The sequence below is a fragment of the Nesoenas mayeri genome (assembly GCF_963082525.1).
Source record: "Nesoenas mayeri genome assembly, contig: SCAFFOLD_35, whole genome shotgun sequence".
In the NCBI taxonomy this organism is placed as follows: domain Eukaryota; kingdom Metazoa; phylum Chordata; class Aves; order Columbiformes; family Columbidae; genus Nesoenas; species Nesoenas mayeri.
The window spans coordinates 72,625-95,190 of NW_027659961.1; the positions used below are offsets into that span (position 1 = coordinate 72,625).

Below are 22,566 nucleotides of genomic sequence, written 5' to 3' on the forward strand. Positions count from 1 at the left end.
TGCTGTGGAACCTTCTCCTGACCCGGCTGTGCTGCTGCCACTCACATAATGACACTGCAAGTACTTTTAGCAACTTTTTTGTGTACCCCGTTGCAGGAACCCTTCACCTGGAGGTCCAGCAGCTGAGGTGGAGACTTGTAACCTGGACCCCATGGCGTTGGGGCAGAGGGTCTGCTGGGGAGGAGAGGAGACCAGGGGTTGCACTGGGAAATGTGTCTGCACTGCAGGGGATGGCAGGGGGGCCTGAATCCCCTCCCCAGCATTTCAGGTCCATCTCCCTCTCCCTGCCCATGTCTGTGCTGCCTGCAGCTGTGTGTCTGTCTCTGGTCTGCTCCCTGTCAGTGTCACAGACCCCGTCCCACCCGCTGTGTGCTCAGCTCTGTCCTGCTCACACCTCCTGGCACTGCCCAGGGGCAGCTCTGTGTGTGCAGGGGCTCAGGAGCAGCTCAGACACGTCCTAACGACAACTGGGGTCTCAGTGTCTGCTCCAAAGAGAGAAATAAATCCCCATCTCCCACTGCACACCCAGACAACCAAGAGTGGAAAACTGAAAGCACAGACTCCTTCCCTTGCAGCTGTTGCTGTGTTGATGTTATTGTTCAGAAGGACCCTCTGCCATGTCTGTGGGGGGATCTGGAGCTCTGAGCAGCCCTGACCCACACAGCCCCCTTCACCCCCACAAGCTCCCTGCCTGCCCTGCCAGGGGTCGCTCCTTCCCCCCACAGCTGCTGCCATGGGATCTCCTGGGCAGGCTGAACACTGACCCTGGCAGGCGGCAGAGTCCCTGCCCGGCACAGCCCTGGGATGCAGGGACCCTGCTCTGCAGGACAGCCCTGGGCACCCCTGGGTGCTCACCTGGCTTCACAGCTGTTCAACATGGCCTGACAAAGAGCCCCGTCCTTACAGATCCCACAAGCTGTGCCTGTGCCAGTTTCAGGAGATGCCTCCAGGAGCTACAGCTGCACTGTCCTGCACCAGAGACTTACCATGGCAAGGGCTGCAAAGGTTTCTTCTCCAGTGAGCTCTCAGTCATCCTCCAGTCCTGACCACCTTTAATCTCTCTCTGCCTTGCTCGTCTGCTGAGATCCCCAGGCAGAGCCCTCAGCCCTGCTGCGTGTGCAGAGGAGCTGCTCCTGGGCAGAGCTGTCTCTCTGCAGCGCTGCTGCTGCCATGAGCTCCCTGTGTCCCAGGAGCCCAGCCCAGCTCAGCAGCACAGGAGCAGCACAAGGCGCTTTAATGATTCCTCTGGCGGGTTTGGTGCTGAGTCCATGGACCTCAGACCCTGGAGGAAGGTAAAGAAACTTCTCAAGAAGTCAAAGTTAGATTCAAACTCCAAAGTTTCTTGTAATGTTAATGGGTCCCACTGAGGGAACCTACTGAGAAACTGCCCTACGGTCTGTTTAGAGCAGAAAACTGGAGGCAGTGATGACAGATCAGGAAAAGCCAAGTAAAGGTCTCTCTGATGCTCAGCAAACCTGGATGTGTTTCATTAACCAAAGGACCAAACCTTGACTCCCTTTTGGAAATCAGATCCTGTCCTTCCCATGTTGCCCAGGGCTCTTCCTGTGACAGTGTGATGTGGGGCTGTGCAAGGCCAAGGGCAGGACTATGGTCCCACACCTCCCAGGTTCCTGACTGGGGACAAGGAGGCCATGAGGCCCCTGTGCTGCAAGGACAAGGTGTCTCCTCACAGGCATCAGAGGTGCAGACAACAGCCATAGCCAAGGGGAGAAGGAGCTCATGTCTAGTGGGGCTTTCAGCCTCTTTACATCCCGTGATCATCTCCACGACAGCCTGTCCTGTGCTGTGGCATCCCCTGCACCTCTGTCCCTGCAGGCTGCAGACATTCCCCCTGCTGCCCCACCTTGCTCTTGTCTGAGCATCTTCCTTCCTTTGCTGAGGTCTCTCCATCCTCCCTAGCTGCTCCTTAAAGCACAAAGCCTTGGGCTGATGCAGACTCCCTCTGCTGACCCGCTCCACCACAGCACTGCCCTTCCACTCACATTCCTTTCTGCTCATGTCCAGCCTGGACCTTCCCAGCTACACTTTGGGCCATTATTTCTTTCTCATGCTCTTTCCCATTATGTAGAAACCTCCACCATCTCTGAAACCGCCCTTCAAGCACTCTCAGGCTACTCCTGCACTGCTGCAGCCTCCCCAGCGCTGCTGGGCCAAAGCAGCCCAGATCCCTCAGCACCCCACACCATGTGCACAAGGTGCTGAACCTGCCTTGGCACAGCCCTGCACTCTCCAGTTCCTCCCTGCTGCTCCAGGCTGGTAAGCCGCACACTGACACACACCGGTGTGTGTGGGTCACACCAGTGCTGAACCGAATGGGATGAGAACTGCAGGTGTCTGGGTCCCCACGCTCCTACTCATGCAGCCCCGTGTGCAGCTGCCTTGTTCATGGTGAGCGTGCACCACGGGCTGGTGTGGGGACCTTGTAGTGCCCAGGCCCTTCTCCTCAGGGTCACTGCTCAGCATGTCAGGTCCTGTTCTCTCCTGATAGATGTGGTTGTTCTCCTGCCCTGATATATAACTGGTCACTTCCCTTTTTAAATCTTTAGAGGTTTCTGATGAGCGAGCAGCAGATTTTCTCAAGGTCTGCACTCTCCCTTGACTGAAGCTCCATGTGTTCAGCTCTTCATGTTTGCATGCATATGGTTTATCCTTATAAGGGTTTCTCTCCCAAAATAACAGGATGAGGAGTTGAAGGGCACTACAAATACCAACTCCTGGAAAAACTGTGGGGCCTTCAGCGTCTACTGCTCATAATGTCAGAGGTCTGAACTTTGAGGGAACGTTTCGCTTCATGTGCTGCAGGAATGTGTGGAGCTCTGCCTGGGGACAGACAATGTCAGCTGAATGTCGAGGAGTCAGCAAGAGAGGACAGAACAACATGGGCAGTTTTGTGGTGACTCGACATCAGCTACAGGCCCATGGATCAGGAATTGGAATTAGATGAGTCCTCCTTCAGACAAATGAAAGAAGCCTCATGATTCCAGGGCCGTGTCCTCATGGCAGACCTGAGATATCCCAATATCTGCAAGGTACCAGCAATCCAGGAGGGTTTGGAGCTCATTGACAACATCTTCCTGACACGGGTGACTGAGGAGTCAGTGGGGTGAGGTGCCCTGTGGGACTTCACACTTACAAACCAGAAAGAGTTGGTCAGGATGGAACAGTCAGGGATGGGAAAGTGGAGCTGAGGCTCCTGGGAGATGAGAACAAGGCCAAGAGCAGGATTTCAGGAGAGCAGGATTTGGCCTGCTGAGGGACCTTCTTGGGTCCTGTGGGATATGACCTTGGTGTCTGCAGTGCTTTTCTCTCCCATTTCCTCCCTCCTCTCTCCCACCTGCTGTTGTGCAGCGTTTTTTACCCTTTCTCAAATACAATATCCCAGAGGTGCTGCCAGCATCACTGAGTGGCTCAGATTGGGCAAGGAGTGGGTCCATCTTGGAGCAGCTAAATCAGCTCTGTCTGATGTTGGTCCAACTCCTGCTGTCTTCTCAGAGAGGTGACAACTGTAGCACACCCACACTCAGCCCCAGTTCCAAGTCTTTGCCATGTAAGCCCAGTACAGGGTGACAACATGAGGGGTGTTAGAAACTACTTGATCATGGAGAAGAAATGGAAAAGATCTTCTGTCAGTAACCTGAGGAATTCTACAGTCAATGAGCAGGTTCCTATGGGGAACTGTAATTTCCCTGACATTCACTGGCCAGGCAAAGCTGGAGGTACCGACATTCCAGAGGATCTTGGGACAACTTCTTAACATGTCTGCCTGGTTGGCCAACAAGGGTGATGCTCACCTGGATCTGGAACTGGAAAAAAAGGAGTAACTGGTGAGGGATGTGAACATCAGTGTCCACCTTGACTGTCGTGACCAGGACACAGTGGGGTCCCAGGCACCAGAGGGGAGGGAGAAAGGCCAGCAGCAGAGCACAGGCTGGTGGAATCCAGAGGAGAAGACTTTGACATAATGGGGGATGGTGGGCAAAGTGGAGACGTGGAAGTAGATCTGAAGGGTGAAGGAGCTCAGGAAATCTGTTAATCCTTACAGGACAGGCTGCTCCAAGCACAAGAATGATCTCTCCAAGTACCCATGAAAAGAAGCATTTATCTCGTGAGGCTGCTCATCTGAACTGATGGAGCTGCAGGGCACAAAGGCAGCACACAGGAGGTGGAAGCAGGGGAAGCTGCAAAGGAGGAATTTAGAAACTTTGTCCATGGATGTGGGGATGATGACAAAGCTGCCCTGGACTTGATACCTGCACGAGAAAGGCAGCAAGATGAGCTGACAGAGCTTCACTTGCAGTAAGAGAATAGATAGGGTGAATGTGGGCCTGCTGCTGAACTTGATAAGAGTAAAATTAGAAGGAACTGAGGTTGTTCATGGCTTCTTTGCCTCCATCTTCACCAGCAAGGTCTCCTGGGACTTGGTTCCTGAAGGCAGGAGTCTGGAGAACACCCAGCAGTGGATGGGGCTCAAGTCAGGGATGACCTGAGCAAACTCAGACACCATTACAGAACAGGAGATGGGTCACTTGACCAGCTCCTGAACACAAGTATCGCTGTGCTGTGGCACCTGAGATTGCCAGGGACACCCACCTCTTGGTCCAGAGGAGTGTGACTCCTCTTGAGGTGTCCTGGCCTGTCTCCTCACTCATATGGTGATCTAGCCACCCACTTTTCTGACATATTCAGTCTTTATCAGGAGATGCAACACATCAATATGGATTGGAGGCTGCTGATGCCACCTGTTCTGGAAAGGGAGGGAAAGGAGAGAAGGGAATGAAATAGAAGAAATTTGGCTTTATTGCTATTTATTATGCAAATGGTCTCTGTTTGGGTATTCCTGAAATCTCTCTAATCATCCACAGCAGACTTGAAGCCTTTAGGATAATGATGCACAGAGCCTTGGCTTGTAAGAGCATTTCCGATGTTAATGAGCCCTCTGCTGCCATGAACCTGAACTGCAGATACTGAAAGAATGAACAAACCTCTAATGAAGTGAAAGGCAGAAGCAAACACCAAGTTTCTGAGGGTGTTTGGACCCCATGAAGGGCCATCACTGACACAGCTGTGAAGGAAACAACCAGTGCAGGTCCCTGTCCCTGGAGGCTGGTGAAGGAAAGATTCGGAGACACTGGTTCCAGGTGGTGAGGGCCATGTGGAGGTGGCTCTGATGCCATGTGAGGCCTTGATGCTTGTTCATCACCAGAGTGGCTGAGCCCTGACCCCTGGGACCTGGTAGATCTTTCTCAAATGTTTTTCAAGGCTCTTCCTGTGTAAGTGTGAGTGTTTTGTGTTTTGGGTCTGGTGCCAAGTGCTGTTGCTTTAACTGCAAGGCTCTTGTTTTCTGTGGAGGTGGAAATGCCTGTGAGTTCCTCTCAACTCATCCAGCTTCTTTCATACACCTGGCAATGGTCACCAGTCACCTCAATGTCCCACTCTAAAACTTGCTTGAATCCTCTGTTTGTACCTGTACCCCATCACCCCATCCACCAGGCTCATGGCTGATTCCTGAGGACCTTGCAAGTGTGGGCAGTGTAAGAGAGGAGCAGAGCAGGGTCAGCTCATGGGCCATGACTGAGCACAGCCACCCCAGCAGCAGCCGTTCCCCATCTCCCAGGCATAGTCATGCCCACAGCATGCAAATGTCACTGCCATACATTATTAACCCAAGAGAGGCCTTTCTTCCTTCCATATTCCCAGGAAAATCTTCCTCCTGTTCCTCCTCCACCTGCAGACATCAACTGCTTTCCATTGCTGGGCTCAGACATGGCTGGAAGGGTTCACTGAAGCCATCAGCCATCTCATTGCTTCTCCCTGACATGCCCTGACCCTCTCCCACACCTACAATGGCCAATCACGGCTGCTCAGGCCTCACACACTTCAGAAGAGGCCTCGAGCTTCTTGGTTCTTTCTGGTGCTTATTATAAACTTCCTCTCTCTCTCCAGAGTTCATGGCGAGCTTTCTTGTCCATAACAGCCCCTTTATGACCTTGTTTCAATCAATGGTTGTGTTCTTATGATCATTTGTGCAGAAAGGGCAGTCACAGGACAGCACCCAATAGGTCAAAACTGATGCCGAGTGAAATGCCGTAAAGCCCCGATGAGTTCCCCCTGTGTCTGTGTCTCTGCTGGAAGGAGTCTGTCCCGAGAAGGGGATCCAGCTCCTGCCACTCTCTGCAGAGGCACATGAGCAGTGTCCATCACCTGGGGACACAAAGGGTGACGTTTGCCAGACCACCCTTCATCTGAACCATTAGATGTGTGCTTGTGGATGGGTTATGGAGCCTTATAGTGCAAATACCTATTTAATTGTCATTGTCAGAGGGGTGACCACTGATGCAGTTTACTATTTTATAGATATTTAAATATAAGCATATAAAACTGACATTCCTAAACAAATTACACAAACACGTGAAGGACTTTTTGTGCCTTTTAACATGATTATCCATAGAAGGCCACCAGCTTTGCGTCTCGGGAAAAGGGATCCAGAGTCCAAGGGCAGGATGGTTTGGGCTCTGTGCTGGGATCTGGAAACTGAAATGTGCTGCCATCTCCCAGCCCCCTGCCCTCCTCAGTGAGGGTGTGAGACATTCTGCCAGCGAGGGCTGAACTCACAGTCATGACCAGTATCTTATGTCCAACTGCAGCCATTGGTGTCCTGCCAGCTCAGGATTGGAGCTTCCATTGCTGGAGGTGTTTAAAAGACACGGAGATGTGGCATTTTGGGACATGGTTTAGTGGTGGACTGGGCAGTGTTTGAATTACGGTTGGACTCCATGTTCTTAATGGTCTTTTCCAGCCTCAATGATTCCATGATTCTCTGATTTGGGTTGAAACCACTTCAGTTCCATCACCTCTAGCTTCCCTCAGAGGCGGCTGTTGTGTGGCACAACTGTCCTGGCTCTCCAGGCAGGTTGGGCACTTGGTTGGTGTCTGCATTGGCAGTTTTCCCCTTCCTGGGGTAAAAGGTGGTTGAGCAGAGACAGTTGCAGAGATTTGGGTCACAGGGGTTTGCAGCAATCCTGTCAAACTCTGAGCAGGATGAGCTTTGGAGCCCAGGAAAAATGGAGATGCTCTGAAGGATGTTTGTGAACAGTGGTGCTGTCACTAGTAACAGTAACTCCTCATTCTCACTGATGAGGATGATAAACTAAAGCTCTTAAATTTCATTCCTTACAGTCATTCTTGCTTTTCCAAGCATCTACTACACCTCAGCAGTTGTGTCTTGAAAGATTTTCTTAGAACAAGGCTATTTCTCTCGCTTCTTCTTTGTTTTAATAATTTAAAGAGTACACCTCTTGGACAGAATTACCCCCAAATTGTGCTTCTTTCATTATTTTTCTACCTTTTAGTTAATTCTTATGTGGTGTGCTGTGGAGGTTACTTAGGAGAACAGTTTCTATCTAAGACAAAGGTGGCCAAGGTACAGATCCCAGGTCAGTGCAAAGGCCCAAAGGAAGCCAGAATCTTTATGTGTGTGCACGGACACACACTGTCACCTGCATTTCCAGTCTCTGCAGTCACAACTGTGCTGCAGAGTCTGGAGTTCTGAGCTCCCTCATCTGCTTTGTGTGACACGTGTAAAATGGAACTACCCCAGTCCCATGTCTCGTTTTGCTTCTCTTCAGAGCCTGAAGCACCACATGGGTCAGGAGACAAGCCAGGATACCCAACCAGGACTCACATGGTCTGCTCTTACAGTTCAGGTGTTCTCGGGAATCTCAACAGACATGTCACGCTGATATCTGGGTGCAAGGAGCTGGTCAAGTGTCTCATCTCCATTTCTGCAATGGTGGCTTTGCTGCCTGGCTACTGCACAGACTCTGTGCATGGATGCTGACACCTCTTGAACAACCTGCTCTGAAAGGATTAACAAGGAGGGATGTTCTTTATGGAAGGGCATTAGGACAGCAGAAAAGACCCTGGGTTGGGGCAAATGAAAAGGGATGCAAAAGTTGTGGTCAGGACTGTTTGGAGGCACTTGTAAAGCACCCCTGCACCTCATGTGAATTATTCCTGTGCTCAGAGAGAACCTGAAAGTTCTCCCTAATTTTAAAACATGAATGGGAAGGAAGGACAGCGTCATTTAGGCTGAATGGGACCTCAGGAGGTGTCTTGACCAACCTCCTGCTCACAGCAGGGTCAGACCAGATTGCTCAGGGCTTTATCCAAACACATCTTGGTCACTTTCTGGGACAGAGTGGGTGTGCACTCCTGGGAAACAGCTTCCACTGCTGGACTGTCCTCATGACTGGAAAGTTTCTCCCTTTCTACAGCACCTTTCCAAGCCCAACAATCCAGATTGTTTTTACCCATCTACTTGCACACTGACACAGGCCATAATATCCTACCTTGGACACAAGAATGTTCTGGGGGGATGATGCCAAATGCCTTGCTGACCTCCAGATAACAGACCACCACTGCTCTGTCCACGTCCACAACCCTGTTCTTTCCTCACAGAAAGCAAAGAGGATGGACAGGAACAACCTGCCCTGGGCAAACCCCATCACCGTGTCTTCCTGACACCCAGAAATGAGGTCCCAGTGGACATGCTCTGGGGCACAGCCCTTAGTTCCCCTGCTCACCCATGGGCCATTTTGAAAAGTGCACACACTGTGTGAGAGCTGCCAGTGCTCAGGGAGTCCCCCCAGTCTCCATGAGCTTTCCAAGAAGGTGCAGAGTGGCCTCACTGTGACATGGTCCTGCTGTCCCAGCTCCTGGGATGCTGTCCCTGCTGTCCCATAGACTGGAAAGGATTATGTCAGTTCCAGTGACCCCTGACTTGATCCACATCCACTGCTGCTTGTTCTCCACATTCCCGTCTTAAGTCACAGAGGCCTGGGACACATTGCTCGTGAAGAGGGAGGACGAGAGGACACAGGGATTCTCACCTCTTTCTCTTATTAAATTCATCAGTATCTACAAAGTGTCCTTGTCCTTTAACTGTTCCTGCAGTAGTAACAGCTCATTATGGAGCCCTTTAATTGGCTTCAAGATCTAGACCGAGTTCTGACCTGGACTGTTGCTGTGCTTGGAGGCTGCTGTCCTTGAGACCAGATGAACTCACTCCTGCCACCCTGCCTGGCAGTTCATTCCATCCGTGTCACAGCTCTGTCTGCAGCACTGACAGCTCCAGCTCCCCAGTCAGGTCCCTGGCTGAGGACATGGCCTCACATCTGGGCTGAACCACCCCAGCTGTGGCAGCAGCCCAGCTCTGACCTGCCACAAGAAACCTGTTACCAAGTGTCCAAGAGCCCATGTGTGCAAAGGCTTTGAATCAGAGCACAGACATGACATGGCCAAAGACTGATGAATGTCTCTCTAGACCTAGGAGTATAAAACGAGAACAAAATGCCTGAAATCATTCAACTGAAGATATTCCTCCCCCAGCTTGGAAGAATTAGATCCTTTTCTGTAACATTGCTGGTGTCCTGTCTAATGATGGGACAAGAAAAATTGATTCTCATACTATTTCATTGCTTAATACAAAGAACACAATGACATGTCTCCACAGAGGAGAGAGAATCAACATCACTGATTAATTGAGGTTGTTTCAAGGATGTGCCCCTGAAGCCCCAGGGACACCTAGGGGAGCCCAGAGGGGACAGAGAAAGGGACATCATGGGCTGCTCCTGTGCTGCTGAGCTGGGCTGGGCTCCTGGGACACAGGGAGCTCATGGCAGCGTCAGCGCTGCAGAGAGACAGCTCTGCCCAGGAGCAGCTCCTCTGCACACGCAGCAGGGCTGGGCGCTCTGCCTGTAGATGCGGATGGGAGAGCAGCCAGGCACAGAGAGGGAAAGGCAATGTAGGGGGTTGGTTGGTGAGGGCTCATTGAGAGACAAATCTTCACAGTTCTAACATGGTAAGTCTCTGGCTGTAGGACAATGCAGCTGCATTTCCTGGAGGGATCTCCTAAAGATCATCCCACAATTTACAGGATCTGTCAGTGCTCTCCCACTGTATTTTTCATGTAGAGGACGAGAACATGGTCCAGACAAGCGCTTCCCTGCTGCACTGTCAGAGGGACAGGGCATGATGGCAGCTTCTGCTGAGGGTGATTGCAGGGGGAGCACCCAGGGGTGCCCAGGGCTGTCCTGCAGAGCAGGGTCCCTGCACCCCAGGGCTGTGCCGGGCAGGGACTCTGCCGCCTGCCAGGGTCAGCGCTCAGCCTGCCTGGGAGATCACAGCAACACTGAGGGGAGAAGATGTGCTGGAAGGAGCATCCCTGATAAGGGCAGGAAAGGTGCTTCTGCCATGGAGAGGGTGCTGTGTGGGTCAGTGCTGCTCACACATGCAGATCATCCCCAGCATTTTTCCAAGGGGTTGCATCAGGGAGAAGATCAATGCGAGGATTACCAGACAGATAAGGAGCTTTCCTGAGCCTGTCTTTTCAGTTTTCTCTCCCAAGGGCTGGGGATGCAGGAAAGGAAAAAATGAAAATGAGCTCTTATGCTGAAGCAAGTCACTGAGACTCCTGAATTGCAACTCTGAGTGATCACCACATCTGCCAGGAGGCTCATGACATCCCTTCTCCACTCCTCTGCCTGTGCACAGCACCTGCATCACCTTGGCTGGACCCGTCAGCCTTAGTCTGACCTGTCCTGTTTTCCAGCCTGCAGACAGGAAGATGCCCCCAGGCAGTGCCTGTGAACAGGCAGGATCTGTAGGGCCAGGGGGAGGGCACAGACGGTGGGATGGTCTGTGAGCACTGACAGGGAACAGACATGGACAGGGAAACACCTCCCAGGGGAGGATCTCCAGGCAGCAGGGATATAATCTGGGAAGAAGAGGAAATCTAAACTAAATATATTGTGGGCGGGAGAACAGAGACAATTCAGTATGATCCCCTGCAGGTCAGATCCCTCCTGTGAGCAGCCCCCTGGCCTTCTGTCCCACCCAGCAAAGCCTCTGCCCTCAGGGCCGGGGGCTCCAAAGCATGAAGCAGCTCCTGTGCAGCCAGAGCTGCAGTTCCTCTGCAGAGCACAGGGGCTGAGAGCAGCTGCCCGGCACTGTTGGTGTCTGGGAGGTGGCTGCACAGCTGGGGAAGGGGGACGCTGTCTGAGTGCCCAGCTGCCTCTGCCCTGGCCTCTCTCACCCCCACCCTCACCGCATTTTCCTTCTTGCTCCCCTGCTCTGGGTCACTGCTGTTGGGATCTTGTTCTTGCTGTCAGGCTCTCTGGGGATGGCAGTTTCAGCTGCAGAGTCACAGCCTGATCTTGTGGGTCCTTTCCTGCAGGTGTGTCCATGGGCACACGTGTCCCAGCTTTGCTCTGACCTGTAGGCTGTGGGCAATGCAGTCTGTGGGGCTGGGGAATGAGCTGTGTGTTTCTTGGGCTAAAGGTTGGGTGCTGAGACCTTGGGAAAGTGTGAGACCTGTCATGGTCTGAGGTGGATGCCTCTGCTCTCAGCAGTGCCTGGTGGCTTTTCAGGGTAACATGGGAGTGTGATCAGGTCCCATCTCAGAAAGGTGCCAGCCCAGGGCAGCTGGAGCAAGACAGAGGGACAGAGCAGCTGCCCTCACTCTGCACTGACCCACAGGCACCCTCTGGTCTTGCAGGACTCGCTCTGTTCTCCCTGAGTGCAGCAGAAATGCTGAGGGTTTCTGACACCCAACAACACTCGCCAGGGTGGGAGGGGAGAAGGAGATGAAGAAACACCAAACCTCTCAAACGCAGTTTCTCAGGCCTGGGGGTACAGATGCTGACAGTCCCTTCTGCACCAGGAGCGGCTCCAGCTGACAAAGCTGAACCCCAGGACTGGCCCCTGCCCACTCGATCACACAGGGTCAGGGTGAGTCCTCAGGAGCCCCTGGGCAGAGACCCTGCTCTTCATTGCACACTCATCAAGCACCAACAACGGTTCCAGCCAGTACGTTCTCCTGGAAAAACAAAAGTGTCTCTTCGTGTGACGGTGTGGGAGGATCTGTGGGAAATAGCTTTAGTTTTTCCCAGAGAAGTCTCAATCTAAACCTTTTCCTCCTTGCACAGGTCCTCATGCCCACAGGCAGCCAATGTCCAACAGCAGCTCCATCACCCAGTTCCTCCTCCTGCCGTTCACAGACACACGGGAGCTGCAGCTCTTGCACTTCTGGCTCTTCCTGGGCATCTACCTGACTGCCCTCCTGGGCAACGGCCTCATCATCACCATCATAGCCTGGGACCAGCACCTCCATACCCCCATGTACTTCTTCCTGCTCAACCTCGCCCTCCTCGACTTGGGCTCCATCTCCACCATTCTCCCCAAATCCATGGCCAACTCCCTCTGGGACACCAGGGCCATCTCATACTCAGGATGTGCTGCACAGCTCTTTTCATTTGCCTTCTTGATCACAGCAGAGTATTCTATGCTCACAGTCATGTCGTACGACCGCTACGTTGCCATCTGCAAACCCCTGCACTACGGGACCCTCCTGGGCAGCAGAGCTTGTGTCCACATGGCAGCAGCTGCCTGGGCCGCTGGGTTTCTCCATGCTCTGCTGCACACAACCAATACATTTTCACTGCCACTCTGCCAAGGTAATACCATTGAACAGTTCTTCTGTGAAGTTTCCCAGATCCTTAAGCTCTCCTGCTCAGATGCCTATCTCAGGGAATTTAAACTTCTTGTTTTCAGTACTTTTGTCTTTTTAGGATGTTTTGTGTTCATTGTGCTGTCCTATGTGCAGATCTTGAGGGCCGTGCTGAGGATCCCCTCTGAGCAGGGACGGCACAAAGCCTTTTCCACCTGTCTCCCTCACCTGGCCGTGGTCTCCATGTTCCTCAGTACTGTCATGTTTGCCCACCTGAAGCCCCCCTCCATCTCCTCCCCATGGCTGGACTTGGTGGTGTCTGTTCTGTACTCGGTGTTTCCTGCAGCAGTGAATCCCCTCATCTACAGCATGAGGAACCAGGAGCTCAAGGATGCCCTGTGGAAACTGATGTCTGGATTATTTTCTGAAGCAATAAAGTGCCCATCATCTTCTGCATAAAAGTTACAGTGTAAATTGTTGCAGGCCCAACCTGTCTTCTGTTTTTTTTTGTTGCCACTTGTGGTTTTCTACGTGTGATAATATTGTCATGCCCTTTCTAATTCACTGTCTTCTTTCCTCATTGAGGAGCTGTGTAAATGAGGAGCTGTGCTCTATGTGTGTTTCAACACATTAAAAGTCCCTGCGGCATGTATTTTTTCCTGAGATCCTTTCACCAAGGCCTGTTTGGAGCTGCAGGGATGGTTCCTGTGTCCATGGGAGGAGGGGAACAGAGTCCACCCTGGCAGCCCTGTCAGGGAGCAGCAGCGCTTGTTCTTCCAGAGCTGTTCTGCTTCCACTCCACACTCTCCTTCTCATCCCTGGTGTTGGTGCAAGGCCTGAGTGCTCTGGCAGCTTGGTCACCGTCCTGCTGTGTGTCAGTGCTGTGGGCACAGGCAGGGACAGGCAATGGGCACTGCTGTGACAGAGCTGGCCCCAGAACAGCCTTTCCAGATAGAAGGGTGATCTCCTATGGGCAGAGCTGGAAGGTTCATGTCTTCAACTTCTTACTAAGTTTTTCTCCATAATGTGTCCAAGAAAGCAACCATCACATTAACCCACATTGTAGAGCTGAACAGTGTGTGTGTGCAGGGCTGGCACACAGCAGTGTCCTCTCACAGCCAGGCTCCTGCCAGAGACCTGCAGGACCAGCAGAGCAGGGGCTGGGCTGTGCCCCTGTGCACTGGACACCCCATAGAAGGAGCCCCAGGTCAGTCACCATGGACTGGCCCCTCACAACCACCATTTCCAGCACTGGCCTCAAACACCAGCTCAGAGCTCTTTTTCTTCCCTCTATGAATGGACACTCAATGAATAGTTCAGCAATCCATGTTTGCTTTGTACAGATGAGATGTGAACACGCACATCATGTATATAAGGTGACATGAACCTGAGTAAGCACAAACACCATCAACTGTTCCTTTCCATTCCATTAAGGCCTGTCGCACAGACGAGGTCCTGAGGTCACTTCATATTGGGAGGGACAACCTATGGGAAATCACCTGAATGCTGCACTGGGTTGTTCTTCCTTGAACTGAGCTCCCTGTGTCCATTCCTCATGACGTGGGACATCTCAGATGAGTGCAGAGCAGGTGACACAGTGCAATGCTGAGGTGTCTCCCGTCCTTTGGTAGTGGTAACAGGAGGCCACAAGGACACTGTGACTCCTGCCTCTGTGTATAAAAGGGACAGACTCTGTCTCTGAGCATCCCTGGGTGCACAAGGAGTCCTGAGAGAACCCCAGATATGGATGCCTGACAGCACCCTGGCATTTCTGTATGTGACTCCAGGAACAAACTCCACTGGATCAGTGAGATTCATCTCAGCTGCCTTGGACAGGATCATTTCAAGTGCTCCAGTCTGCTCTGTCACCCTTTCTTGTGATTCCAGATTGTGATCTCAAAAGTGCCATAGAAATCAAAATGGTTCTGGGGTCCTAAGGAAACGCAGACCTCAAGCTCATCTTCAAGAAGAGCAGGAATAGGAACTGGGATAACTACAGGCTGGCCACCCTTCCTCCCTCCCTGGGAGGGGCATGGGACACGTCCTCCTGCAGCCATTTCAAGGAATGTGAGTGACAAGGAAGGGATTGCTGAACCCAAATAGACAGGGGAAAGAAAGGCATGTTGTGTACAGGGCGTTTGCAAGGCTCAGCCATGGTCTCCTTCTGGCCAGAGTGGTGCTGATGGGGCTCAAGAAGTGGATGCTGGGTGGGAAGTTGGCTGAACCATCAAGCCCAAATATTACCAGTGGTACAAAGTCCTGTGTGCAGCCAGATACTGGTGTCACCTCTCAGTGACCAGCACTTGGACAACACTGTTGAGCATCTTTATTCTCCCCTTCTATGATGTAACGGAGTGACACCTTATTGCCTTTGAGGATGATGCAAACCTGGGTGGAGGCCTTGAACAACCTCATCTGGTTCACCCTGAGCAGGAGAGTGAGACAAGATGAGTGAGACAAGGGCTCTCTGCAAACCTGAGTTATTCTGTGATTTGACAGAATTTTTGCCTTGGACAGGTTTCTGGAGTGAGAATAGGTGGAAGAATAGGGGGAAAAAAAAAAAAAAAAAAAAAAAAGTAAGGCAGAAGAAGAGATATGGAAGGTGTTAACGGAGTACAGGAGTTCCAGTGAGGAGTGCTTTTCACTCATAGTGTTAGTAGGAAATATATTTGACAAATTTGAACAAGGTGAGGAAGTGAGATGAGTGTCTACAGACTGTGGGAAAGAGGAGCAGGTGTAGGAATGTATAGAACATGCTTCAGTCTGGTGAGGTCCTGGGTGCTAAGGAGGGGGATGGATGGGTGTGGTATTATGAGGTCAGTTGTGTCTCAGACACTCATAATCCACTCAGAATCCTGTGGCTGTGAAGGGACAGTGGGGTCAGTTCTGTGTCTGGAGGTGACAGCCCAGCAGGGACATGGCTGGGAAAGAACCTCTGCCAAGGTACCTACAGGCCCTACCCAGGAAGAGCCCTTGGAGATGGGTTGTCATGTCCATCTCACCTGAAAACATGACGGAACACGGGCAGGGACATGGGCGTGTCTGTCAGAGAAGCTGAAAGGCCAGTGGCAGTGCTGGGATTTAGAAGATCATGGAGAAGGTGACTTCTCTATGGTCAGGTAAAAAAGCACAAGGAGCCTGACGATGGGATTCTCTGCATGAAGAGCAGTTTCTGAGGTGGCTGAGCTTCCCTTGATAGTGGGAAGAGGCAGGAAAGACACAAAAATGTCAGAAAGTACAGCTTGGAAGGTGAGAACTAGTTATCAGGAGGAAGAAATGTCACTGGAAGGGCAGTGCTGTGGGGCAAGAGGTGACCCAGAGGGAGCTGGATCAGCCCATGGTTTGTGTTCCAAAGAGCAGCCAGTGAGGGTGCAGACACAGCAGTGAAGGTGCAGAAATGTTGGGGTGAGAGCAGGTGGGGAAGCAAGATGGGTGTCTGCAGCCTGCAGGGAAAGAGGGGCAGGGGCAGCACCGTGTGGAACAGCCTGTGGTGGAGATGGCAAAGGGCGCTGTAAGGCTGGAAGGGACCCACAGAACCCACGTCTGTGTCTCCTTGGTCAAGGCAGTTGTCTCTGCCACTGAGGCCCAGGAGCAGACATGTTGTCCTCAGGGCACTGGGGCCTCGCTGCCTCCTTGCAGCCCCATGGGGAAGCTGGAAGTTGTTGTCCCAGTGTTGTCCTTCCCTGGGCCTTGCACACCCACATCCCACGGTCGCAGGAAGAGCCCTGAGCCGTGTGTGAGGGACAGGATCCCCCTTCCCATTGCCTGGAGGTCATGGCTCCTCCTTTCTGCTTCAGAAAGCAAACCAAGGGGTTTCTGAGCATCAGAGCTGAAGAAAAGACTCACAGGAGACCTCATGGTGGATACAGCTTCCTCACATGGGGACAAGGAAGGGAAGGTACGGATCTCTTCTCTCTGACGACCAATGACAGAACCCAAGGTAATGACAGGAAGATGTGCCAGGGGAGGTTTAGGTTGGACATGAGGAAAAGGTTCTTCCCCCAGAGGTGCTGGACACTGAACAGGCTCCCCAGGGAGGTGTCACGGCCCCAACCTGACAGTGTTCAAGAAGAGACTGGACAACGTCCTCAGACACACGGGGTGACCTGTGGGGTGTCCTGTGCAGGGACAGGAATTGGACTCCATGATCCTTGTGGGTCCTTCCAACTCAGGACATTCTATGATTCTATGAAACACTCGGTCAAAATTCAATGTTTTCATTGTCCAGATGAGTTGTAAACACACACATCATGTGCATGTCCAGTGTGTGCATGTGGTGAGATGAACCCAAGGGAGCACAAACACCATCAGCTGTTCCTTGGGGTGCCATAAAGGTCAGTGGGACAGAGATGTTGTTCAGGGGTCTCTTCCAACCTGTGTTATTGTAGGATTCCATGAATCTTTTCCTTGGAGATATAAAATGTCCCAGAGATAATACAGCAGCTCCTCTGAGGAACGTTTCTCCACTCAAACCCTTGATAGGAAATCTATCAGATACATTTGATGAGAGCAGCTCAGTTTGATCTGCTCACACACTGGACCACAAGGAGGGCAATGGTGGGTACGATGTCGTGTGGTCACTTTTGTCTCAGGAACTCGTAGTCCAGTAGGAACCAATGGGTGTGGAGGGCACTGTGAGGTCACTTCTGCCTCTGCAGGGGATTGGCCAACAGCAGGAACATGGCTGGCAAAGGACTGTGAGGTCACACACACAGACGAGCAATGGGGCCCAATCAGCATGGCTTGATGAAAGGCAGGTCCTGCTTCACAAGCCTGATCTCCTTCTGTGACAAGGTGACCGCTGAGCAGATGAGGGAAAGTCTGTTGTGGGGAGTGAATCCACCACACGGGCTGTGGGTGTTGTGTCCTTAGACTGCAGCGAAGCCTTTGACACCGTGTCCCACAGCATCTCCTGGAGAAGCTGCAGCTCCTGGCCTGGATGGTGTATGTGCGATGGGTAAAGAACTGGCTGGAAGGCATTTTAGAGCCATTTGTTCCCTTCCTGTTCACATGGGCGTCCCATGAATGCATCACTGCTCTACCCCAGTGTAGACAGGCACAAGGCCATCTCCTCCTGGACCTCTCACCAATGCCACTGGTTTCTCCAGCACCTTCATCCTGGTCTGTGGGATGCCCAGAACAGCCCTCGCAAGACAGTGTGTCAAAGCCTTTTTTCTACTCCATCCCCACATCCCTGCTCAATCCCCTCCTGTACATTTCAAGGACCAGAAAGGTTGAGTGCAAGTGGAGCACTGAGAAAAATGGTCAGGAAGGCTTTGAGGTGCACAGAGAGCCCATCACCATGTTGGCAAGCTGCTCTCTCTGAACAGGCCCAGAGGACCTGGACAGAATTTGCTGTGTCCCAGAAACTCGCCTGGAAGGTTGGGATATGCAGAAAAGGTTTGGTCTGGGAAGGGACAGACAGGGGCTGGTGGAACTGGCTGGTGTGACCGTGAGACGTGTCTCCAACACCTCAGAAAAGTCCTGGCTCTCAGGGAGGCTGCATGGTCCTGTGAGAAAGAAAATAGCAAACATGATTTATCATGGAATCATAGAATAATTGGTGCTGGAAGAGACCCTTAAGATCATCGAGTCCAACCATAACCTAAATCTGACACTAAACCATGTCCCATCTGTCTGTGTTTTAAACACCTTCAGTGATGGGGACTCCACAACCTCACTGGGCAGTCTGTTCCATTGCTTCAAAACCCTTTCCCTAAAGAATTTCTTCCTAATATCCAATCTAAACCTCTCCGTGTGCAACTTGAGGCCATTTCCTCTTGTCCTATCACTTGCTACTTGGGAGAAGAGACCAACACTCTCCATGACAAAACCTCCTTTCAGGCAGCTGTAGAGAGTAATAAGGTCTCTCCTCAGCCTTCTTTTCTCCAGGCTGAACAGCCCCAGCTCCCTCAACCGCTCCTCGTGAGACTGGTGCTCCAGACCCTTCACCAGCCTTATCACCCTCCTCTGAACTCTCTCCAGCACCTCAATGTCTTCCTTGCCATGAGGGGCCTCAAACTGACCCCAGGATTCAAGGTGCAGCCTCACCTGTGCCCAGTACAAAGGGATGATCACTTCTCTAGTCCTGCTAAAGCTCTGATTGAATCAAGGCTTGAACACCTTGGTGTGACCCAGTTGGTGACAGGTTGGACTGCAGACTCCTGAGGTCCCTTCAACCTCAGTTCTCTCATGATCCCATTGTGATGTTGGGCTCTGTTTCAGACTGGAGCAGAGCAGGCGATGATGGGGCAGGATCCACCTGTGCTGTAGGTGACCATCTAAACCACCATCTCAGCCAGGGAACCAGCCAACACCTCAGTGTGACTCGCTCTGGGCAACATGTGAGGAGTCCTGGGCAGAGCAGGTTCAGAGGGCATGGGGCGCTGTGCAAGACACAACATGATCTTGGCTTCATGCCTGCAGGCCCATCAGATGTCAGTTGATGTAAATGAAAACTAAAATAAGAGCAACTGAAGACAAAGATCCAAAGCAAAGGAAGGTGTCAACTGTCTTTTTCTTTCTTTCTTTCTTTCTTTCTTTCTTTCTTTCTTTCTTTCTTTCTCTCTTTCTCTCTTTCTCTCTTTCTCTCTTTCTCTCTTTCTCTCTTTCTCTCTTTCTCTCTTTCTCTCTTTCTCTTTCTCTCTTTCTCTCTCTCTCTTTCTTTTTCTCTCTTTCTCTCTTTCTCTCTTTCTCTCTTTCTCTCTTTCTCTCTCTCTCTCTCTCTCTTTCTCTCTTTCTCTTAATGTATATATTTATGTATTAATGTTTTTATTTATGTATTTATGTATGCATTTATGTATGTATTTATTTATTTATTTACTTATTTACTTGTCCTTTTTCTTATTTACTTATTAAAGTCTTTGTAGGGGAGTTTCTTTTCTTTGAAAAGGAAAGAGTTCTCCAGAACGGGGAATGGTTTCAGGACACAAATGTCTTCAGCTCCAGGGACACAAACACCTGGTGCCAGTGTAGATGCCCTGGGAAGCCCTGCCCAGGCTCCACCTGCACTGCAAGGTGCTCTGGTCTCCCCAGGTCCTGTGTGACAGATGCCAATCCCAGCCCAGCACCTCAGGTACACTGGGCCCTAAAATGGCCCTGGCTGTTTATGGTGAGACAAGTGATGACTGATGTCTACCTGGGAACCTCCACTTTTTTGTTGTTGTTTTTTTCGTTTTGGTATTTTTGTTTGATTAGTTCATTGGTTGGTTTGGGTTTTGTTTTTGGTTGTTGTTCTTGGTTGGTTGGTTTGGTTTTTGTTTTGCTTTGGTTTTGTGGGTGTTCTTGTTTATTTTGTTTGGTTTGTTCTTTTCTTTGGAGATTTTTGTTTAGTTGTATTTTTAACATATTAAAATTTAAAAGAAAAAAGGCAAAAAGGGAATCATGAGGAAGTTTAATAAGGGAAGGAGAAGAAATATTGGTCTTCCCCTGTACTTCTATTACCAACACTCTATGATTTCATCTCCCTCGTCATTCAGGAGTTCCCACCTCTCCTGATTAAATGTCCCTGTCCAAGGACAACTTTCCAGCACTGTCTGGATGTTTGCCCTTCCCAGCGCTCTCACGTTTCTCATCCACTTGCTCTTTGGTCATTCAGTGGCCTCTCAACTGTGTGGTTTCTGCTTTGAGCTTCAGGGAGTTACAAACTTATCCCGTTCTTCAGAGCTCTAATTAACATGGCAGTCAACACGTTCATTGTGTTTATTTCTATCCTCTCCTGTCTCTCTGTCTAAAGCAGTTCTTGTGTGGGTGTCCCTTGTGGATGCTGGACCTCATCAGATCCACTTACACACACAGCTGAGGAAAGTGTTTTGCTGTTGATTGAACTGTGCAGTGTTTGCACAGGAGAGCAGGTGGAGCTGGTGCACAGGAGCTGCAGCATCTCCTGCAGAGCTCAGTGGAGAAGTCTGATGGAGGAAAAGTGATGCAATCTCTGGTGGCCAATGAGGGACCCGGCAGACTGGGGGTGGGGGTGAGGAGCCAGGTTGTCCATACAGTGTCCAGCCTCAGGGACTGTTCTCCTGCCTGTCCAGATGTCTTCAGGAGACTCTCGGGATCAATGTCCAGTGTAGAATGCTGCTGTCACTTCTTCCATACACTGAAAAATGATTGAAAATACCCTGGAAAGAAAAAACCCTCCTTTATGAAATCTTCTTTGAAACCTTCATCAGCAAGTGTCCCATTGAAACCTCTCCAGTTAGTTCTGCAAGTCTTGAAGATTTTAAGAAAATTAAAGAAAGAAACATCGCTCGTTAGGGCTTTCTGTGTTTTAATGAGCCCCATGGTGTATTTGGTGCTGAGTCCATGAACCTCAGATACCAAGCACAGACTGAAGAATCTGCTCAAGAAGTCCAAGCCAGAAGCAAACTCCAAAGTACCTTGAAGCATTAATGGGCCCCACTGAGGGCTGTTACTGACAAAGCCTCCCAGGGACTCGTTAGAGCAGATAATTGGAGGCAGTGATTGCATCAGGCACAGGCAAAGTGCAGCAGCTCTGATGCTGAGAAAGCCCTTGGTTTGTCTGATGAAGGACAATGGCCAAGCCTTGAGCCCCTGCCCCTGGAAGGGAGATCCTGTCCCTCACGTGTGGCTCAGGGCTCTTCCTGGGGCTGTGGGGAGTGCGATGCCCAGTGCAGGACAATGGTGTGACACTCCCTGGGGGTGCAAGGAGGCAATGGGGTGCCATGGCCATGACAACCATGTGTCCCCTCCTAGGTCTTGCTGGCAGGGACATCAGCCATAGCCAAGGGACAAAGACCTTGGCTCTTTCAGGGACATCCAGTCTTGCCAGCACCCTTGGCCATGTTTACCAACGTCCATCCTGCACTGTCCCAGGCCTGTGGCTGTTTCCCCACAGGCTGCAGACACCCCATGCGCTTCCCCACCTTGTTCTCAGCCCAGTGTGTCCCCACCTGTGCTGCTGTCTCTCCATCCTCACCAGCTGTTCCTGGAAACACAAAGTCATGGCTGATCCAGAGTCCCTCTGAATGACCACAGCACTGCGCTCAGAATGACATTTCTTGATCCTGAGCTCCACTCTGGACCTCCAGAGCTGCATTTTCTGATGATTTTCCTTTCTCTTGCTGTTCCCTCAACCAATAATAGTAAAATAAAATAAAATAAAAGGCGTCATCTTGGAAAGTGATTTTCAAGATTTCTGAAGCTACTACTGCCCTTTCTTGTCATGGTTTTACCACAGCCACCAACCAAGAGCATGAGAGCTGCTCACATCCTGCTCCCAGTCCCCAGGTGGGATAAGGGCGAGAACTGAATGGGAAGGGAGAAACTTGTGGGTTTAGAAAAAATATAATAAGATAATGAAAATAATATACTGCTACTACTAATATGCTTAAACTAAAATACACATAAAGTAAAATATATGATACTCTGTGCAATCCCCCACTTAACTCCAGTTGTGCTGAACAGGCAGCCTAAAAGAAGAGAGCACCCTGGTCCTGAACAGCTGATTCCAGCAAGAGAAAGTACAAGTGCAAAAGGCAGAGAGGCCCAAGGGCCAACTGAAAAACAGCAAAACATCGTAAAACTGAACTAACACTGAACTCCCCATAGAATGGAACTACCGAACAGAGCTAAGCAATGTAGCCAGAAAACAAAAACTAATGGGCTGGAAAAGGCACCTCCAGCTTTATACTGAGCATGACGCTAATGGCAGAGAACAGCTTGTTGATTGACATGGATGTCAATCAAGGTGCTGTCCTGTCTGTGCCTCCTCTTACCAGTTTGCACCTGCAGCTGCACTCCAGAGGAGTCCTTGGTTTCACTGACAATAGTCCAGGTAATTTAAATATTAATAGATAAATGAAATTAAGAAAATACACTCAGTGCTACCCCCCATGTAACTCCAGTCACACGGAGCAGCCAGTCCTGCAGAAGGGAGCACTTTGGTCCTGAACAGCGCATCCCAGCCAGAGAGAGCAAAAGGGCCACAGGCAGAAAGGCCCAAAGGCCAATGGCAAAATGGCAGAACGGCAAAAGGCCAAACTGACATCGAACTCCTGACAGAATGAAACTTCTGAATG

At 51.0% G+C, this 22,566-nt stretch overlaps 1 protein-coding gene across 1 annotated transcript; it reads left to right on the top strand.

Annotated features, from left to right (window-relative positions):
• Window positions 1-12,028: 12,028 nt before the first annotated feature.
• LOC308052577 (olfactory receptor 14J1-like) lies at window positions 12,029-15,056 on the top strand (the record flags this gene model as incomplete). The annotated part of the gene is made up of 2 exons (XM_080364646.1): window positions 12,029-12,852; window positions 15,044-15,056. 2 exons carry the CDS (start codon window positions 12,029-12,031, stop codon window positions 15,054-15,056), a joined length of 837 nt encoding a protein of 278 aa, XP_080220772.1.
• Window positions 15,057-22,566: the final 7,510 nt, after the last annotated feature.